Consider the following 16,345-nt stretch of genomic DNA (forward strand, 5'->3'; position numbering starts at 1 on the left):
GACAGAGATACAGACAGAGATACAGACATTCAGACAGAGAGATACTGACAGTTAGACAGAGAGACAGTCAGACAGAGATACAGACAGACAGAGAGAAAGACAGAGATAGAGACAGTTAGACAGAGGGAAAGACAGTCAGACAAAGAGATACAAACAGACTGATAGTCAGACAAACAGATAATGTGATGTAATAATGTAAGACACAGACAGATTATCAGACAAGTTTGATAGACAGACAGTTTATCACATAAACAGCACTTAATTTCAGGGATAAAAACAGGAAATCATGTGACAAGGAGCGAATAGACTGTAGTTCAGCCCGTAAAGGGATGAAGACTAGATTATTATTTACAGTGTAATGAGAAGCTCAACTTCAGACCAGGACACAGTGATGGTTTGGACACAGTCTGCGATTCCACTGCAGATGGTGTGAATGTTTGTTTTTCTTTTTGTTGAACGTTTTGTCTTTCTATTTATTAACGTTATCAATATTTGCATTAAACAGCCGATAAAACAAACGCAGTGTGTGTTTCTCTCTCTCTCTCTCTCTCTCTCTCACACACACGCGCGCACACACACACACACACACACACAAAAACTATCCCTCTGTAATGATTATCATCACGTTGTTGATTTGAACTTGTCCACCAGGTGGCAGTGTTGTGTTTAGAGAAATATAAAGTATTGGAAATAACTGGAACATGGGAAAAAATAAACAGAAGAAAAATAAAATGGCATAAAATAATTAAAGATTAAAAAATGAATAATTAATTGTTTATATAAAGGCTTTTATAATTCGAATTAAGACAAACGATCAATGCTCTGTTTTTAGGCAAATATAATTAAATAAAATAATTTTAAAAGTGTGAAATATGCATTTTTTTCCCCCATCGTTCCTTTTATTGATCTCAAAACTGGAATAATAATTAATGTAATATTTTGTGTTCATTCTTTACAGAGTTCTTTTGTTACAGCACTGAATATGAAGTACTATAAAAAAAATACAGCATTGAAGGTTGTACGTGTGAATCATCTCACACTCGCCTCAGGAGATCTGAGAGTTTACACCTGATTACAACAAATAGCACAGTTATACACATGAATTAAACGTCTGTGTGCACAAAAAAGATCGATTAATGCTAATCAGGTAGCCATAATGCTTTCCTGCGTTAGCTGTTAGCCTGTTAGCTCCAGGTCGAAATAACCTCACACGCTTTGCGAGTCTTGGTCTCTGAGTCGCTACAATTTTGTGGAACATTTGGTCCATTTCAATCCCTAAATAAAATTTGAACAAGGAAAGTGAGTCTCCTGAGACTTTAGCACCCCCTGGTGGTGTAGCACGGTGTCGTCGTGGTAGTGTTGGTCGTTTCCTGAGCTGGAGCTTTTGCTACAGTCCTGATGTTAATTAGAAACTTGTGGCGCATTTATGCTACGAACCGACTGCGGCGGTTCACCACACACACTCCGATTAGACACAGCACCAGCACCACCGCTCCGACCGAAATCAGAACAATCTGCACCGTCTCCAGCGTGTCCATCCTGGAGAACAGCTCCGCCTTTATCATCTTCGCCGTGTCATCATCGAGCGATGCCGTCTGAAGTCACACACACACACACACACACACACACACACACACACACACACACACACACACACACACACAAAACACATCACACAGAGACAAGCATCACACCCACTATTACACTATTAGAGTATGTTTAAAAACAGACAGAAAAATCGACAGACAGACCAATTATATAGATGGACACAAGAAGTATGGATTTACAAACAGACAGACACTGACCTCATTTAACCACAGGAGGGGAAAGATTGTAGTCTCCTTTATTTTATTCAGGATCCTAAAATAGAAAAACAGAAGTCACACAGAATTCTATATGTGTTCAGTAGAAGTCTGTGTGTATTCTATAAAATCTATGTAAATTCGTCTGTGTGCTCTGTATTGATGTCCTACTTGATGTCCTTGGACGGGCCATAAATCATGTTGACCTGAAGGCGTTTGGCGAACCTCAGCGTGAAGCCTGTGATCTGAGAAACATGAAACACAGAGTAGAAAAATGAACAAACAAACAAAACTACAGAGGGAAAGCTAACCTAGCAAACAAACAAAACTAGCAAGAGAAAGCTAACCTAGCAAACAAACAAAACTAGTGAGAGAAAGCTAACCTAGCAAACAAACAAAACTAGCGAGAAAAAGCTAACCTAGCAAACAAACAAAACTAGCGAGAGAAAGCTAGCCTAGCAAACAAAGAAACCTGGCAAGATAAAGCTAACCTGGCAGACAAACAAAATTAGCGGATAAAGCTAACCTAGCAAACAAACAAAACTAGCGATAGGAACCTAACCTAGCAAACAAACAAAATTTGCGAGATAAAGCTAACCTAGCAAACAAACAAAATTAGCGAGATAAAGCTAACCTAGCAAACACACACAAACTAGCGAGAGAAAGCTAACCTAGCAAAGAAAACCATCGAGAGAAAGCTAACCTAGCGAAGAAAACTAGCAAGAGAAAGCTAACCTAGCAAACAAACAAAACTAGCGAGAGAAAGCTAACCTAGCAAACAAACAAAACTAGTGAGAGAAAGCTAACCTAGCAAACAAACAAAACTAGCGAGAGAAAGCTAGCCTAGCAAACAAAGAAACCTAGCAAGATAAAGCTAACCTAGCAAACAAACAAAACTAGCAAGCAAAAGCTAACCTAGCAAACAAACAAAATTCGTGAGATAAAGCTAACCTAGCAAACACACACAAACTAGCGAGAGAAAGCTAACCTAGCAAACAAACAAAATTAGCGAGATAAAGCTAACCTAGCAAACACACACAAACTAGCGAGAGAAAGCTAACCTAGCAAAGAAAACTATCGAGAGAAAGCTAACCTAGCAAAGAAAACTAGCAAGAGAAAGCTAACCTAGCAATCAAACAAAACTAACGAGAGAAAGCTAACCTAGCAAACAAACAAAACTAGCGAGAGAAAGCTAACCTAGCAAACAAACAAAACTAGCGAGAGAAAGCTAACCTAGCAAACAAACAATACTAGCGAGAGAAAGCTAGCCTAGCAAACAAAGAAACCTAGCAAGATAAAGCTAACCTAGCAAACAAACAAAACTAGCGAGCAAAAGCTAACCTAGCAAACAAACAAAACTAGCGATAGAAACCTAACCTAGCAAACAAACAAAATTCGCGAGATAAAGCTAACCTAGCAAACACACACAAACTAGCGAGAAAGCTAACCTAGCAAAGAAAACTATTGAGAGAAAGCTAACCTAGCAAACAAACAAAACTAACGAGAGAAAGCTAACCTAGCAAACAAACAAAACTAGCGAGAGAAAGCTAACCTAGCAAACAAACAAAACTAGCGAGAGAAAGCTAGCCTAGCAAACAAAGAAACCTAGCAAGATAAAGCTAACCTAGCAAACAAACAAAACTAGCGAGCGAAAGCTAACCTAGCAAACAAACAAAACTAGCGACAGAAACCTAACCTAGCAAACAAACAAAACTAGCGAGATAAAGCTAACCTAGCAAACACACACAAACTAGCGAGAGAAAGCTAACCTAGCAAAGAAAACTAGCGAGAGAAGCTAACCTAGCAAAGAAAACTAGCGAGAGAAAGCTAACCTAGCAAACAAACAAAACTAGCGAGAGAAAGCTAACCTAGCAAACAAACAAAACTAGCGAGAGAAAGCTAACCTAGTAAACACACAAACTACCTAGAGAAAGCTAACTAGCAAACACACAAAAAACTAGTGAGTGAATACAAACTGCATATGACTCCAGCTGAAGCAGGAAGTGACGCCCACTACTTCCTGTAATATTTAATATTTTACCGGTTCTACGTCCAGGTAGGTGGCGTGCTCCACAGGGTCTGGGTTTAGACCATGGACTAGATCTAGCAGCTCCTTACTGCCATGGAGGAAATGAGGGAGGGAAATGAGAACGGGAGCCCCTGCAATACACACACACACACACACACACACACACACACACACACACACACACATTAGCAAATTAGCTAAACAAGAACCTAGCAATAACAGAGGGAAAAAAAACCTAGCAAAGAAAATTTGGAAACCAGGATATATGTAATGCAAATTAGCAATCGAAAGCTACCAAACCAAAGCTTACTGTGATATGGAATGAAAAAGTAGTGAGCAGGTTTTAGCAAATGGAAGCTAAAACTAACAGGTGCAGGCTAAGCTAGTGATTGAAAGTTTACGAGCAAAACTTGAAGAAAAAGCAAATTAGCAAGTGATATGAACTATCAAGGGAACGCTAGTTTAGTAAAGAGAAGCTAGCATCAACATGACGTGTCCAAGTGTGGTTGTAAATTGTGCCAGTCTTCCGGCAGGTGTTGCTGCTTGTCCTGCTGTAGAGACCCTCACCTTTGCAGGCCTGGATATCGAGGACGCCGGCCACTGTGCAGTTCCTGGTGATCTGGTAGTTGGTGCAGTAGCAGCGGTTGCCCGGATTGTCCAACGGGGAAGCAAAGGTTTGAGGCGGCAGCATGTAGCGGTACACCGTGATTCCTTTAAGATCCACGCTGCTTTCAAACTCGGCCGAGACCGACCTGAAGCAAGACACATGGAGAGGGGAAGGAGACAGCGTAGTGACGTAGTGAACAAACACAAACTAAAAACTAAACTCTAATCTACTGAACACTACTCTAATGAACAAACAAAAACTAGCACATGAACGCTAATGTAGTGTACAAACATGAACCAGTAAGTGCAAGCTATTATAGAGAATTAACATGTGTGTGAGGAAAAGCTACACAAAATACTACAAAACTAGTGAATAAAGACACCTCACATATAAACACAAAAGAGTAGCTAATGCCTAATGTAGCAATTCAAAACAAACCAGCAGCTAAAATCCAAGCAAACAAACACTAAATGAACAAAAGATCCCAAACTAGCAAGTGAAATAAACTAAAGGACCATCTAACAGCATTGAAGCTAGTCAAACAAAACGAAACAAAACAGAGCTAGAAATTAACTTAGTGAATGTTAAAGTAAACGAGAAAATAAAAACACAAAAAAAGGGGAGCTGCATGACCTTCCTCACAAACCCCACTTAGCTATAAAAGCTAATCTGGTGAACAAACACAAATGAGCGAGTGAAAAAAAAAGTAGCAAACAAAATAAAACAAAACAAGCAAATATTAATGATCTGATTAAAGAAACATGAACTAGCAGGTAGCAAAAAAACAAGTCCAATGAGAACGTTAGAACGTGGAGAAAGAACCATGAAGAACAAATGCGTAGCAAAGTGGAAAAAAAAATTGGACCAATGAGAAGTTCAGGCGAATGTAAGGTGAGCTAGCAAACAAACACGAACAAACAAACGAAAACAGTGCAGTGCGGCCAAATAAACACACCTGCAGATATCTGAGGAGAAGAAGTACAACGGCGTCTTTTTATCCAGGAACGGAGAGAAGGACGAGCCGTCTGTTCACACACACACACACACACACACACACACACACACACACACACACACACACACATATATATATATATATACATATATATAGACCCTCAGGCCTTGTACCAACCCACAGAATGAACTCGAACTCTGAGGTTTGGGACACAGCCGTTGTGTGTGTGTGTGTGTGTGTGTGTGTGTGTGTGTGTGTGAGCTCACCTGTGCCGTTTATCATATTACAGTACGTATCATTCCAGTAGGACAAAATCCTGAAAAACACACACACACACACACACACACACGAGCACACACAAACACACACGTGCATTAACGGCTGCTTGTTTGTTTACTTGTTTACCTCGTCTGCATGTGTCACTGCTGCAGTTGCCATGACAACAGTCCACCCAGTTCTAATCAGTCCATTAGTATGCAGGAGGACAAACCAAACACCTCCATCTGTCTATCTGTTTACCCGTCTATCTATCTATCTATCTATCTATCTATCTATCTATCTATCTATCTATCTATCTATCTATCTATCTATCTATCTGTCCGTCCGTCCGTCCGTCCGTCCGTTTAATCAAATCAAATTTATTGATTCTTTCTTACCACATTATCTGCATAAAGCTAGACAATGCAATGTGTGTGTATATATATATATATATATATATATATATATATATATATATATATATATATATATATATACACACACACACATATAAGGACCTTTTGTGTGTGTGTGTGTGTGTGTGTGTGTGTGTGTGTGTGTGTGTGTGTGTGCAAACTCTCACTGCTCGTTGTTCCAGGAGTCAACAGTGGAAACTTTCCTGATGTCATCTTTTCCTGTGAAGACGTTGTAGGGTCCATCGTATGTTCCATTATACTGATCACACACACACACACACACACACACACACACACACACACACACACACACACACAAAAAGGTCATTATCGTGTTTGTAGCTACAGCCCGTTCACAGGTATATGATGTTTACTTATAGTAAGGGCCGTGTATGTAAGATGAATGGAAGGAGTCTCCAGTGTCAGTGCTTTATAACAGACAGTCGTAAAGCTTCCTTATGACCAATGATAATGATATGGTTTCCTATCATTTTCTTTAAGAAAGAAAAAAACAGCTGATAAGTTAACAAATGTTTTATAGCTGCTATAATACACTAATTAAAGGCATCACATGTTTTTTTTATTAGTTAAATCATTTTAATTGTTGGTAAATCATTGTGGCCTATGAGATAAAAAACCCCCCACATAAATCTGTCTGTCTGTCTGTCTCTCATCTGACTGTCTGTCTAACAATATACTGTATCTGAATGTATAAAGCTAAAAACGCTGTGTAAAGTCTGGACCAGGGGTCACCAACCTTTTTGAAACTACGAGCGACTTCTTGGGTACCAATTAATGTGAAGGGCTACCAGTTTGATTCACACTTCTGAAATAACAAATTTGCTCAAATTACCTTTCATTATATGTTATTATTAATAATTAATAATATTCATCTATGTGAAGACACTGATCATGTTAATAATTTCTCACACTAATTATCAACAATGATTTAACAAAGTAGAAAACAGATAGATGCAGCTCACTGGTAAGTGGCGCTATGGTGAGCTATTTTTAGAAAAGGCCCGTGGGCAACTCATGTGGTCCTTGTCGGCAACCTGGGCACTGTGTTGGTGACCCCTGGTCTAGACGCTGTATAAATTCTAGACACAGTGTAAAGTCCTGATGCATTGTAAAGTCTATAGGTTGTGTAAAGTCTAGGCAATGTCTAATGAGGAGGCCCTGTATAAAGTCTAGATGCTGTGTAAAAATATAGCATCTGTGTGAGGTCTAGGTGCTGTGTAAAGTCTAGGTGCTGTCCAAAGCCTAGATGCTATCTAAAACCTAGTCTCTGTGTTAATGTCTAATGAGGAGGCCCTGTATAAAGTCTAGATGCTGTGTAAAAATATAGCATCTGTGTAAAGTCTAGCCTCTGTGTAAAGTCTAGGTGCTGTGAGTAGTCTAGCTTCTGTGTAAAGTCTAGGTGCTGTGAATAGTCTAGCTTCTGTGTAAAGTCTAGCCTCTGTGTAAAGTCTGAGTGCTGTGTAAAGTCTGGGTGCTGAGTAAATCTAGCCTCTGTGTGAAGTCTATGAACTGTGTAAAGTCTGAATGCTGTGTAAAGTCTAGCCTCTGTGTAAACTCTGGGTGCTACGTAAAGTCTGCGTGCTGGGTAATGTTATTGTAATGGTATTGTTAATGTTATGCAATATAGGTCGTGTAAAGTCTAGGCAATGTCTAATGATGAGGCCCTGTATGAAGTCTAGATGCTGTGTAATGTCTAGCCTTTGTGTAAAGTCTAGCCTTTGTGTAAAGTCTAGTCTTTGTGTAAAGTCTAGCCTCTGTGTAAAGTCTAGTTTCTGTGTAAAGTCTAGGTGCTGTGTAAAGTCTGGATGCTGTGTAAAGACTAGGTGCTGTGTAATGTTTCGGTGCTGTGTAAAGTCTAGTTTCTGTGTAAAGTCTAGGTGCTGTGTAAAGTCTGGATGCTGTGTAAAGGCTAGGTGCTGTGTAATGTTTCGGTGCTGTGTAAAGTCTAGGTGCTGTGTAAAGTCTGGATGCTGTGTAAAGACTAGGTGCTGTGTAATGTTTCGGTGCTGTGTAAAGTCTAGGTGCTGTGTAGTCTAGCCTCAGTGTAAAGTCTGGATGTTGTGTAAAGTCTAGACACTGTGTAAAGTCTGGTTGTTGTGTTGAGTCTGGTACCGGGTAAAAAGCTCCCATCATTGCCCACAGCATGGGGTCTTTGTAGCCCCACAGCAGCTCCTTCACGGTTCTTGTCTGAAACAGAGATGAGCCGCTCATCTGGATCATCATATTAGCCACCTCGTGGCTCAACAGACTGTAGACACCCTGAAATGGACAAAAAATAAACTCTAATCAGGAGTGCAGAAGAAGTGTTGTTCCAGAGAGAAGATGAACCTGTGTGATGTTTAGCTGGTCATAATGAAAAGGCCAAATTCTCAAACTAATAATCACTGCTGTGATTTCCATCACATATGATCTAAATCATTGAAAAAATTAAGACATTTAAAATTTTAGTTTTGTTTTTTTATGTTAGCATGAAATCTGCGCCGTGTTAGCATCACACACACACTATTGTCTGAGACACACTGCCCCTTTAACGACAATGCAACTGCGGGAGATTAACACTGAGCAGGTCTTTGAATTATCTCCTTCCTCAACATGTTTATTACACCATAAATGTTTACTTATAATTTTACCCAGTGCACTGCAGCAAACCCTGCCACACAACTACAGAGATAAAGAGAGTGTTTTGTGCGTGTATATATATGTAGGACAAAAGCTAACACACAGCCACAGCGAGGTTCAGTGTGGTCACCACGTCCTCCTCTGTTCCTGCAGACATGCTCGGCTCAAAGATGGCTCCTGACGGCAGCAGGAAGGACACGGTGTGGTTCTGGTAGAACGTTATATTCTCTTTGGGGAGGTACCTCGTCCTGAGAACAAAGGAACACACACAAACACACACAGTTATCATAATTGACACTTCATGGATATTTTGCGTCTTGACCCCTTTAAGAATTCCAAGAACTATATACAATATGATGTCACACTCCATAAATAAATATAACATGCACACACTTCTGAGCTCCTTGAGAAAGACCTCCAAGGTTGTGTATGTTCTCATTGTAGAACAAAAACTTGTGTTTGCATAGTCATCTGCTGGTCAACACACATGGAGTATTGACATAATAAATAAACAAAAACAAGGAAGAACATTTAGTTTTTTAAATAAAAATAAATAAATAAATAAAATATATTATATATGTATTACTGTTATACAGTATCTATTATATAATTACAATATAATATTCATATATTTATATATATATATTAATTATAATAAATATAATTTTTATCTTAATGCAACACTAAAATAAATATACAAATTAATTGTGTAAAAGTATATGTAATTACACTTCTTTAACATATGTAAAGAAGTATAATTATAAGGTTTTATTTTGCACATGCCCACTTTATTATTCTCTAGAAGTGCAATCAAGCAGAATGGCTTTGGTTTTTGATAGAAAGCGCTGGTAAAACCTGAATGAGACCTTTGAGCCCGAGTGAGAGTTATGTAACGATAAATAGTTTAGATAAGTGTTAAAATTAAACAGTTATTACACTGTTACATGTGTCTAAGTGGAAAAAGCAGCATGATTCAGCTGCTCAGAGACAGTAATGAAAGGACTCTCCAGTGACACTAAGTTCCCCCACCAAACTACGTGGTTAAATATTGCATGTGTTTAGCTAGTATGTAGCTGTAATTCCTATAGGAAGGAACAATAATGGGATAAATGAGATAGAACGATCAGAAACGTCAACATTTACCTCAGGTGTGATGCTGAATTAAAGGAAGTTTAGCTAAAACTAGGATACGGACAATTTAAAGACACAATGATCAACAGAACTGAGGCAAAACTATCAGGGCTATCAATATGTGTTGGGCTATATAGCAAAAATTATGATCACTCTACCTAGTATTCTGAAGGAACTTCAACATTTACCTCAGATATGTTGGTAAATTGTGAAGAAAATACATTATATTGCTAAAATGATTATTATTTTAAGCAATGTTAATTCTTATATATGGACAGTGATAGTAGAATTAAGACAAAACTATCAGGAATATCAACATTTACCTCAGATATTTTGTTAAATTATAAGGAAAACACATTATATGGCAAAAAATTTGACTTTTTCTAGATAGTATGTAGCTACTTAATACCTATATACATACACTGTAAAGGTGCAATTGTAGTGATAGTGATAATGATGGGTTGGTAAATATGGCTAAAATGCTAAATGAGATAGCTAACATTCAGCTGATATGTCTTTAATACACATATTGTAAACGCACAGTGAAGGAAGAAATTAGACAAATATATCAGCAACGTCAACATTTACCTCAAATATGTTCTTAAATTTTAAAGAAAATATATTATTTGGCTAAAATGAGGACTCTTCAAGCTAGCATGTAGCTGATAATTTTTATATAAGGACAATGTAAAGGTGCAATAATAGTGATTGTAAATATGGCTTAAATTGTCAGTGAGCTAGCAAACATTCGGCTACTAAGTCTTTAATACACTTATTGTAAAGGCACAGTAATGGCAAAAATTAGACAAAACTATTAGAAACATCAATATTTACCTCAGATATGTTGCTGAATTATAAAGTAAATACATTATATGGCTAAAACGATTATTTTCTAGCTAGCATTTAGCTGTTGATTCGTATATACGGCCAATGTAAAGGTGCATTGATGGCAGAAATGAGAACATTAATCAGGAACATCAAGTTTTACCTCAGATATGTTTTAAAACTGTGGGGAAAATTCTGTTTTCGTTTAATATTTGTTTACACTGAGCATTTTGAAGTAAAAATAGAGACTCCTTCCATTACTGGTCAGTAAACACAGCACACGTAAATGAGCCGTTATTATAGAGAGCTTTTAGACAGAACAAAGAAATTAATAATTTTTCTTGAGAAAACAAATGTTCTGACCAATCAGAATAGAGAATTCAGTGGCACTGAGACTGAGAGGGTTGGGGAGCTTGAGGGGGGTAAAAAAAGAAAGAAGGGAAGATGAAAAAATGAAGAAGAAAGGGACGTGAGGGAACATTTGCTTTTGGTTGCATCAGACTGGCTTTGGACGAGTCCTTGTTCTGTCCGTCTGTTCAGTACGGAGATCTGAGGGACGTTTCTGTGAGAGCGCTGCAACGATGGCAGCTTCACGCTCGCTATAAGTAGCTTGATGATGGGAACGTTTCAGTGAGTTCACACATTCTCACCACGCTGATCTCAGGCCTCACCTGTACGTGTACGGTCCTTTCTGCTGGAGTTGAGGGATGCTGCCGTTTTTCAGCACCTCGTCTGGATTCTGTACTTCAAACAGCCAGAACTGTCTGTACACCGGCACACCGGTCGAGATCCAGTTTTCATACGCCGTGGTTCCTTCCTCCAACACGGCTTCCTGTACAACACACACAGCACTGTTAGAGTTTGTTTTAGGGGTTTGATTTCGCAAGAAAAAGCAGAAACCCAAAGCTCTGAATCATGTGCATAAGACCAAGTGTTTAGCCAACTGTGATTCTGGGCTGCGTCCCAAACGCCAGGGTTTGACAGAGACCCATTTCTTAGCTTGCGACGAGACAACGTGAGAGAGTGAGCAAATAACCGTAGCCGACACCTAGCGAGATAATAAGTGATTACTGTGAGACATACAGTAATGTGATTACAACGTCATATTTTCTATGAATATCTCACCTAGCAATGGTTTCTTAGAATTAAAGGAGCAGTAAGTAATGTTACTGAACACATGTGGAATTATATACATAAGAAAAAAGTGTGAAACAACTGAAAATATGTCATATTGTAGGATCTTCAAAGTAGCCACCTTTTGCTTAGATTACTGCTTTGCACACTCTTGGCATTCTCTTGATGCCTACTTTGAAGAACCTACAATATGACATATTTTCAGTTCACTTTTTTGTTATGTATATAATTCCACATGTGTTAATTCATAGTTTTGATGCCTTCAGTGTGAATCTACAATTTTCATAGTCATGAAAATAAAGAAAACTCTCTGAATGAGCAGGTATGTCCAAACTTTTGGTCTGTACTGTATATATATATATATATATATATATATATATATATATATATATATATATATATATATATATATATATATATATATATTTTGTTTTCCATATTTAAACACACGCTGTCTGTCCAGGTACAAAGAGCAGCACATGGGCACTAAAATAATAAACAGATATAAGATGATAATGAGTTATCTTTAATAATAAACTAATATTCGGATGAGACATTATGTAATGTTACTGTAGATTAGATAAAGATGCAGTTTACTGATGGAATAAAGGTTCCTGCAAACCAAATGTTGCAAACTCTTGTTGTTCTTTTTGAACATCTCAATCCACATTTGCCATTTGCTGTTATAATAAGCTCCACTCTTCCGGGAAGATGTTCCTTTAGATTTTGTGGCGATTTTGTCGAGTTTCATTCATCCACAAGGGTGTTAGTAAAGTCAGGTACTGATGTAGATGTGGATTTCTACTGACTTGTATCTCCACTGACATGTATTACTACTGGCATGTATCACCACTGACATGTATCATTACTGGCATGTATCACCACTGACATGGATTTCTACTGACTTGTATCTCCACTGACATGTATTACTACTGTTATGTATGGCTACTGACATATATTGCTACTGACATGTATCACCACTGCCATGAGTGATATATGTCAGTGGTGATACATGTCATTAGTAACACTAGTGCTACTAATGGTGAGAAGGTGAGGAGGAAATCTTTTACTCCAACTCATGTAAAGTATATCTACATGTGCACAGGGGCATTGTCACGCTGGAACAGGTTTGTGTGTAAAGCTGCATTGAGACAATTTTCATTGTTAAAAGCGCTATACAAATAAAAATTAATTGAATTGAACTATTAACATATAATTAAAAAATATACAGCGTTTCGTTGTGGTTTTTTGAGAGACCAGCATGTGGCAGTACTGGGACGGTAAATATACAGTAAATATAATTCCAGTCATTCTATATATTATAGGATTATGTTTTTTTTTTTTTTTTTTAACAAATATATGAATTTTATCTGGGATCTGAAGTGGGCGTGGCTCCTTCAGTATTTATTTTATATATATATATATATATATATATATATATATATATATATATATCAAAACCCTGGAAACCACTAGACAATAAAAACGTCTGGATAAAATCAGAAAGGAGCCTGTACGCAAAACTGTAAATATGATCCTGTTATAGGTCGCAGTTTAGTCTGTACCTGCCTACGACACTTCTGTGTTTTCTTACACCAACAAATACAAACTTGTAGCCTTTTCATCATCTTCTAGTCAGTTTGTAGCGAAACTGACACAATCAAGTCCAGACATCAAGTCTAGCTACTTAGTTAGTTAGTTATGTTCATTCAAGTATTGGATGTTTTATAGTGTTAAAAATATTTTATGCTATTTTCTTATTTCCTGTTCAGAACATACAATCTGGTCGCAGTAATGTATTTACAATCTGTTACATCATAAGACAGGTTATCTTATATTATCCTATATTATATATTATATATTATACCTTAGTACCAAAGTACCTTAATTTAATGAAAGAAACCACCAAAAAATGTGGATACTGTATTTTTGGACATCATGGATTGCTTACGATCCATATTTAATTATGTCTATTCAGCAATTTTTTCATAAGATTTACCTAATAAAAAAGATTGAAATTGTTTTGTAGTTATGAAAAATTGCTGAGCGATCATTGCAATGTAGCATGTCACATGATTAAGACAAATAGTTTTTTTACTTCAGTAAACTGGTCAAATCAAATCGAAACACATGAACACATGACTTTGACTGATGACGAGTCAATGTTTTGCATTAAATCCAGACTTTTAGAAAAGAAGACAAGCACATGTGTGATGTTATAAAATAAATTCTCCAACTAAAACAATCATTTATCTCGAACCCCATCAGCTCTGTAGGGACAATCTGATTTAGGTGCATTCTAAAAACTAAAGCAAGAAGAAACTTCACACATGCTGAACGTCTGTGTGGATCGATTGCCTTGGCTGTGAGCACGGAAATGGTGTGCAAGTCATTCTGGGCTGAATTATTTCCTCATTATCAGCATGTGCCAGCAGGTCAGTACAAGACACAGACATAAAGATTATACACACAGGGATACACACTGTGCACACTCTCTCTTTTTTTTTGTTTAAGCATTTCAGAACGATAAATCTCACCTTCTTGACAGTGGTCTTAATCACAGAGTCTCCCACCGGAATGAGGATGAGTCCGAGTGCACATGCGAGCGCACCAATGACGCTGCCGGCGATGAAGCTGCCTTTTAGACACTTCATGATGAAGGAGAAATAATTAGAATAATAATTAAATAAGTAAAAGGGGGAAAAGGGAGCTGACGATGAGCAGAGCGCTCTGTGTCTGAGGGAGAGAAGGAGAGAAAGAGGAAGAGAAGGAGGGAGAGAGAAAGAGAGAGAGTGAGAGAGCACCAGATCAACACTAGCACTGAAACACGGTCCAAGGTTAACGACAGTGTGAGGGCACACGCGCCACCCCCCGGTGATCGAGTCGCACGCTATCAGCAGCAGCGAGATAAGTATGTGCTGAGAACATCAGCTTAGCACCAACGAGATACAGAAAGTGCAACAATAACATCATCCATGTTGTTTAAATATGGCTGAGTGAATATTCAGAAATGGATTAACACCTACAATTCACAATCACCACTGACGTATTACTACCGACATGTATCACTACTGACATGTATCACCATTGATACGTATCACCACTGAAATGTTTTATTACTGACATGTATCACCACAGACATTGATCACCACTGACATGTATCACTACTGACATGTATCACCATTGATACGTATCACCACTGACATGTTTTATTACTGACATGCATCACCACTGACATGTATCACCACTGACATGGAATACCACTGACATATATCACCACTGGCATGTGTTACTGCTGAAGTGTATTACTAGTGACATGTATTACCACTGACACATATTAGCACTGACATGTATTGCTACTGGCATGTATCACTACTGACATGTATCACTATTGACATGTATTACCACTGACATATATCACCACTGACATGGAATACCACTGACATGTATCACAACTGGCATGTGTTACTGCTGACGTGTATTACTACTGACATGTATTACCACTGACATGTTTTACTACGGACATGCATTACCACTGACACATATTAGCACTGACATGTATTGCTACTGGCATGTATTACTGGTGACATGTATCACTACTGACATGAATTACCACTGACATGTATTACTACTGACATGTATCACCACTGACATGTTTTACTACTGACATGAATTACCACTGACATGTATTACTACTGACATGTATCACCACTGACATGTTTTACTACTGACATGCATTACCAATGACATGTATTACCAATGAAACATATTCGCACTGACATGTATTGCTACTGGCATGTATTACTACTGACATATATCAACACTGACATGTATTACCACTGACATGTATTACTATTGACATGCATTACCGCTGACATATATTACTACTGACACATATTACCACTGGCATGTATTAATACTGACACATATTAGCACTGACATGTATTGCTACTGACATGCATTACTAGTGACATGCATTACCACTGACATATATTACTACTGACACATATTACCACTGACATGTATTACTACTGACATATTAGCACTGACATGTATTACTACTGACATGTATTACTACTGACATGTATTACCGCTGACATAGATTTCTACTGACTTGTATCAGCACTGACAATTATTACCACTGACATGCAATACCACTGACGTGTATTACTACTGACATATATCACAGCTGACATAGATGTCTACTGACTTGTATCAGCACTAACAATTATTACCACTGACATGCATTACCACTGAAATGTATTACTACTGACACATATTACTAGTGACATGTATTACCACTGACATAGATTTCTACTGACTTGTATCAACACTGACAATTATTACCACTGACATGCATTACCACTGAAATGTATTACTACAGACATGTATCATCACTGACATGGATTTCTACTGACTTGTATCTCCACTGACATGTATTACTACTGGCATGTATGGCTACTGACATGTATCACTACTGACATGTATCACCACTGACATGTATCATTACTGGCATGTATCACCACTGACATGTATCATTACTGGCAT

The 16,345-nt window shown here is 37.8% G+C and overlaps 1 protein-coding gene across 1 annotated transcript; it reads right to left on the reverse strand.

Moving 5' to 3' along the window:
- Positions 1 to 823: 823 nt before the first annotated feature.
- Positions 824 to 14,615, reverse strand: cd36 (CD36 molecule (thrombospondin receptor)). Its single transcript, XM_046872479.1, has 12 exons — positions 14,335 to 14,615; positions 11,335 to 11,495; positions 8,811 to 8,955; positions 8,201 to 8,347; positions 6,235 to 6,326; positions 5,660 to 5,709; positions 5,394 to 5,463; positions 4,399 to 4,583; positions 3,844 to 3,962; positions 1,974 to 2,047; positions 1,806 to 1,860; positions 824 to 1,595 (listed from the first exon to the last, which is right to left on the reverse strand). The coding sequence occupies exons 1-12, from the start codon at positions 14,449 to 14,451 to the stop codon at positions 1,425 to 1,427; spliced, it is 1,386 nt and encodes a 461-aa protein (XP_046728435.1). The 5' UTR covers positions 14,452 to 14,615; the 3' UTR covers positions 824 to 1,424.
- Positions 14,616 to 16,345: the final 1,730 nt, after the last annotated feature.

The sequence above is a fragment of the Silurus meridionalis genome, chromosome 18 (genome assembly GCF_014805685.1).
Source record: "Silurus meridionalis isolate SWU-2019-XX chromosome 18, ASM1480568v1, whole genome shotgun sequence".
Taxonomy (NCBI): domain Eukaryota; kingdom Metazoa; phylum Chordata; class Actinopteri; order Siluriformes; family Siluridae; genus Silurus; species Silurus meridionalis.

Excerpts from the sequence above, each read along its gene's own strand:
- cd36 (XM_046872479.1), bottom strand. The coding sequence starts at position 14,451 with ATGAAGTGTCTAAAAGGCAGCTTCATCGCCGGCAGCGTCATTGGTGCG. Across the intron at positions 5,464-5,659 it reads TAATATGATAAACGGCACAG|ACGGCTCGTCCTTCTCTCCG; the intron begins GTGAGCTCACAC and ends GTGTGTGAACAG. Across the intron at positions 3,963-4,398 it reads CGATATCCAGGCCTGCAAAG|GGGCTCCCGTTCTCATTTCC; the intron begins GTGAGGGTCTCT and ends TGTGTATTGCAG.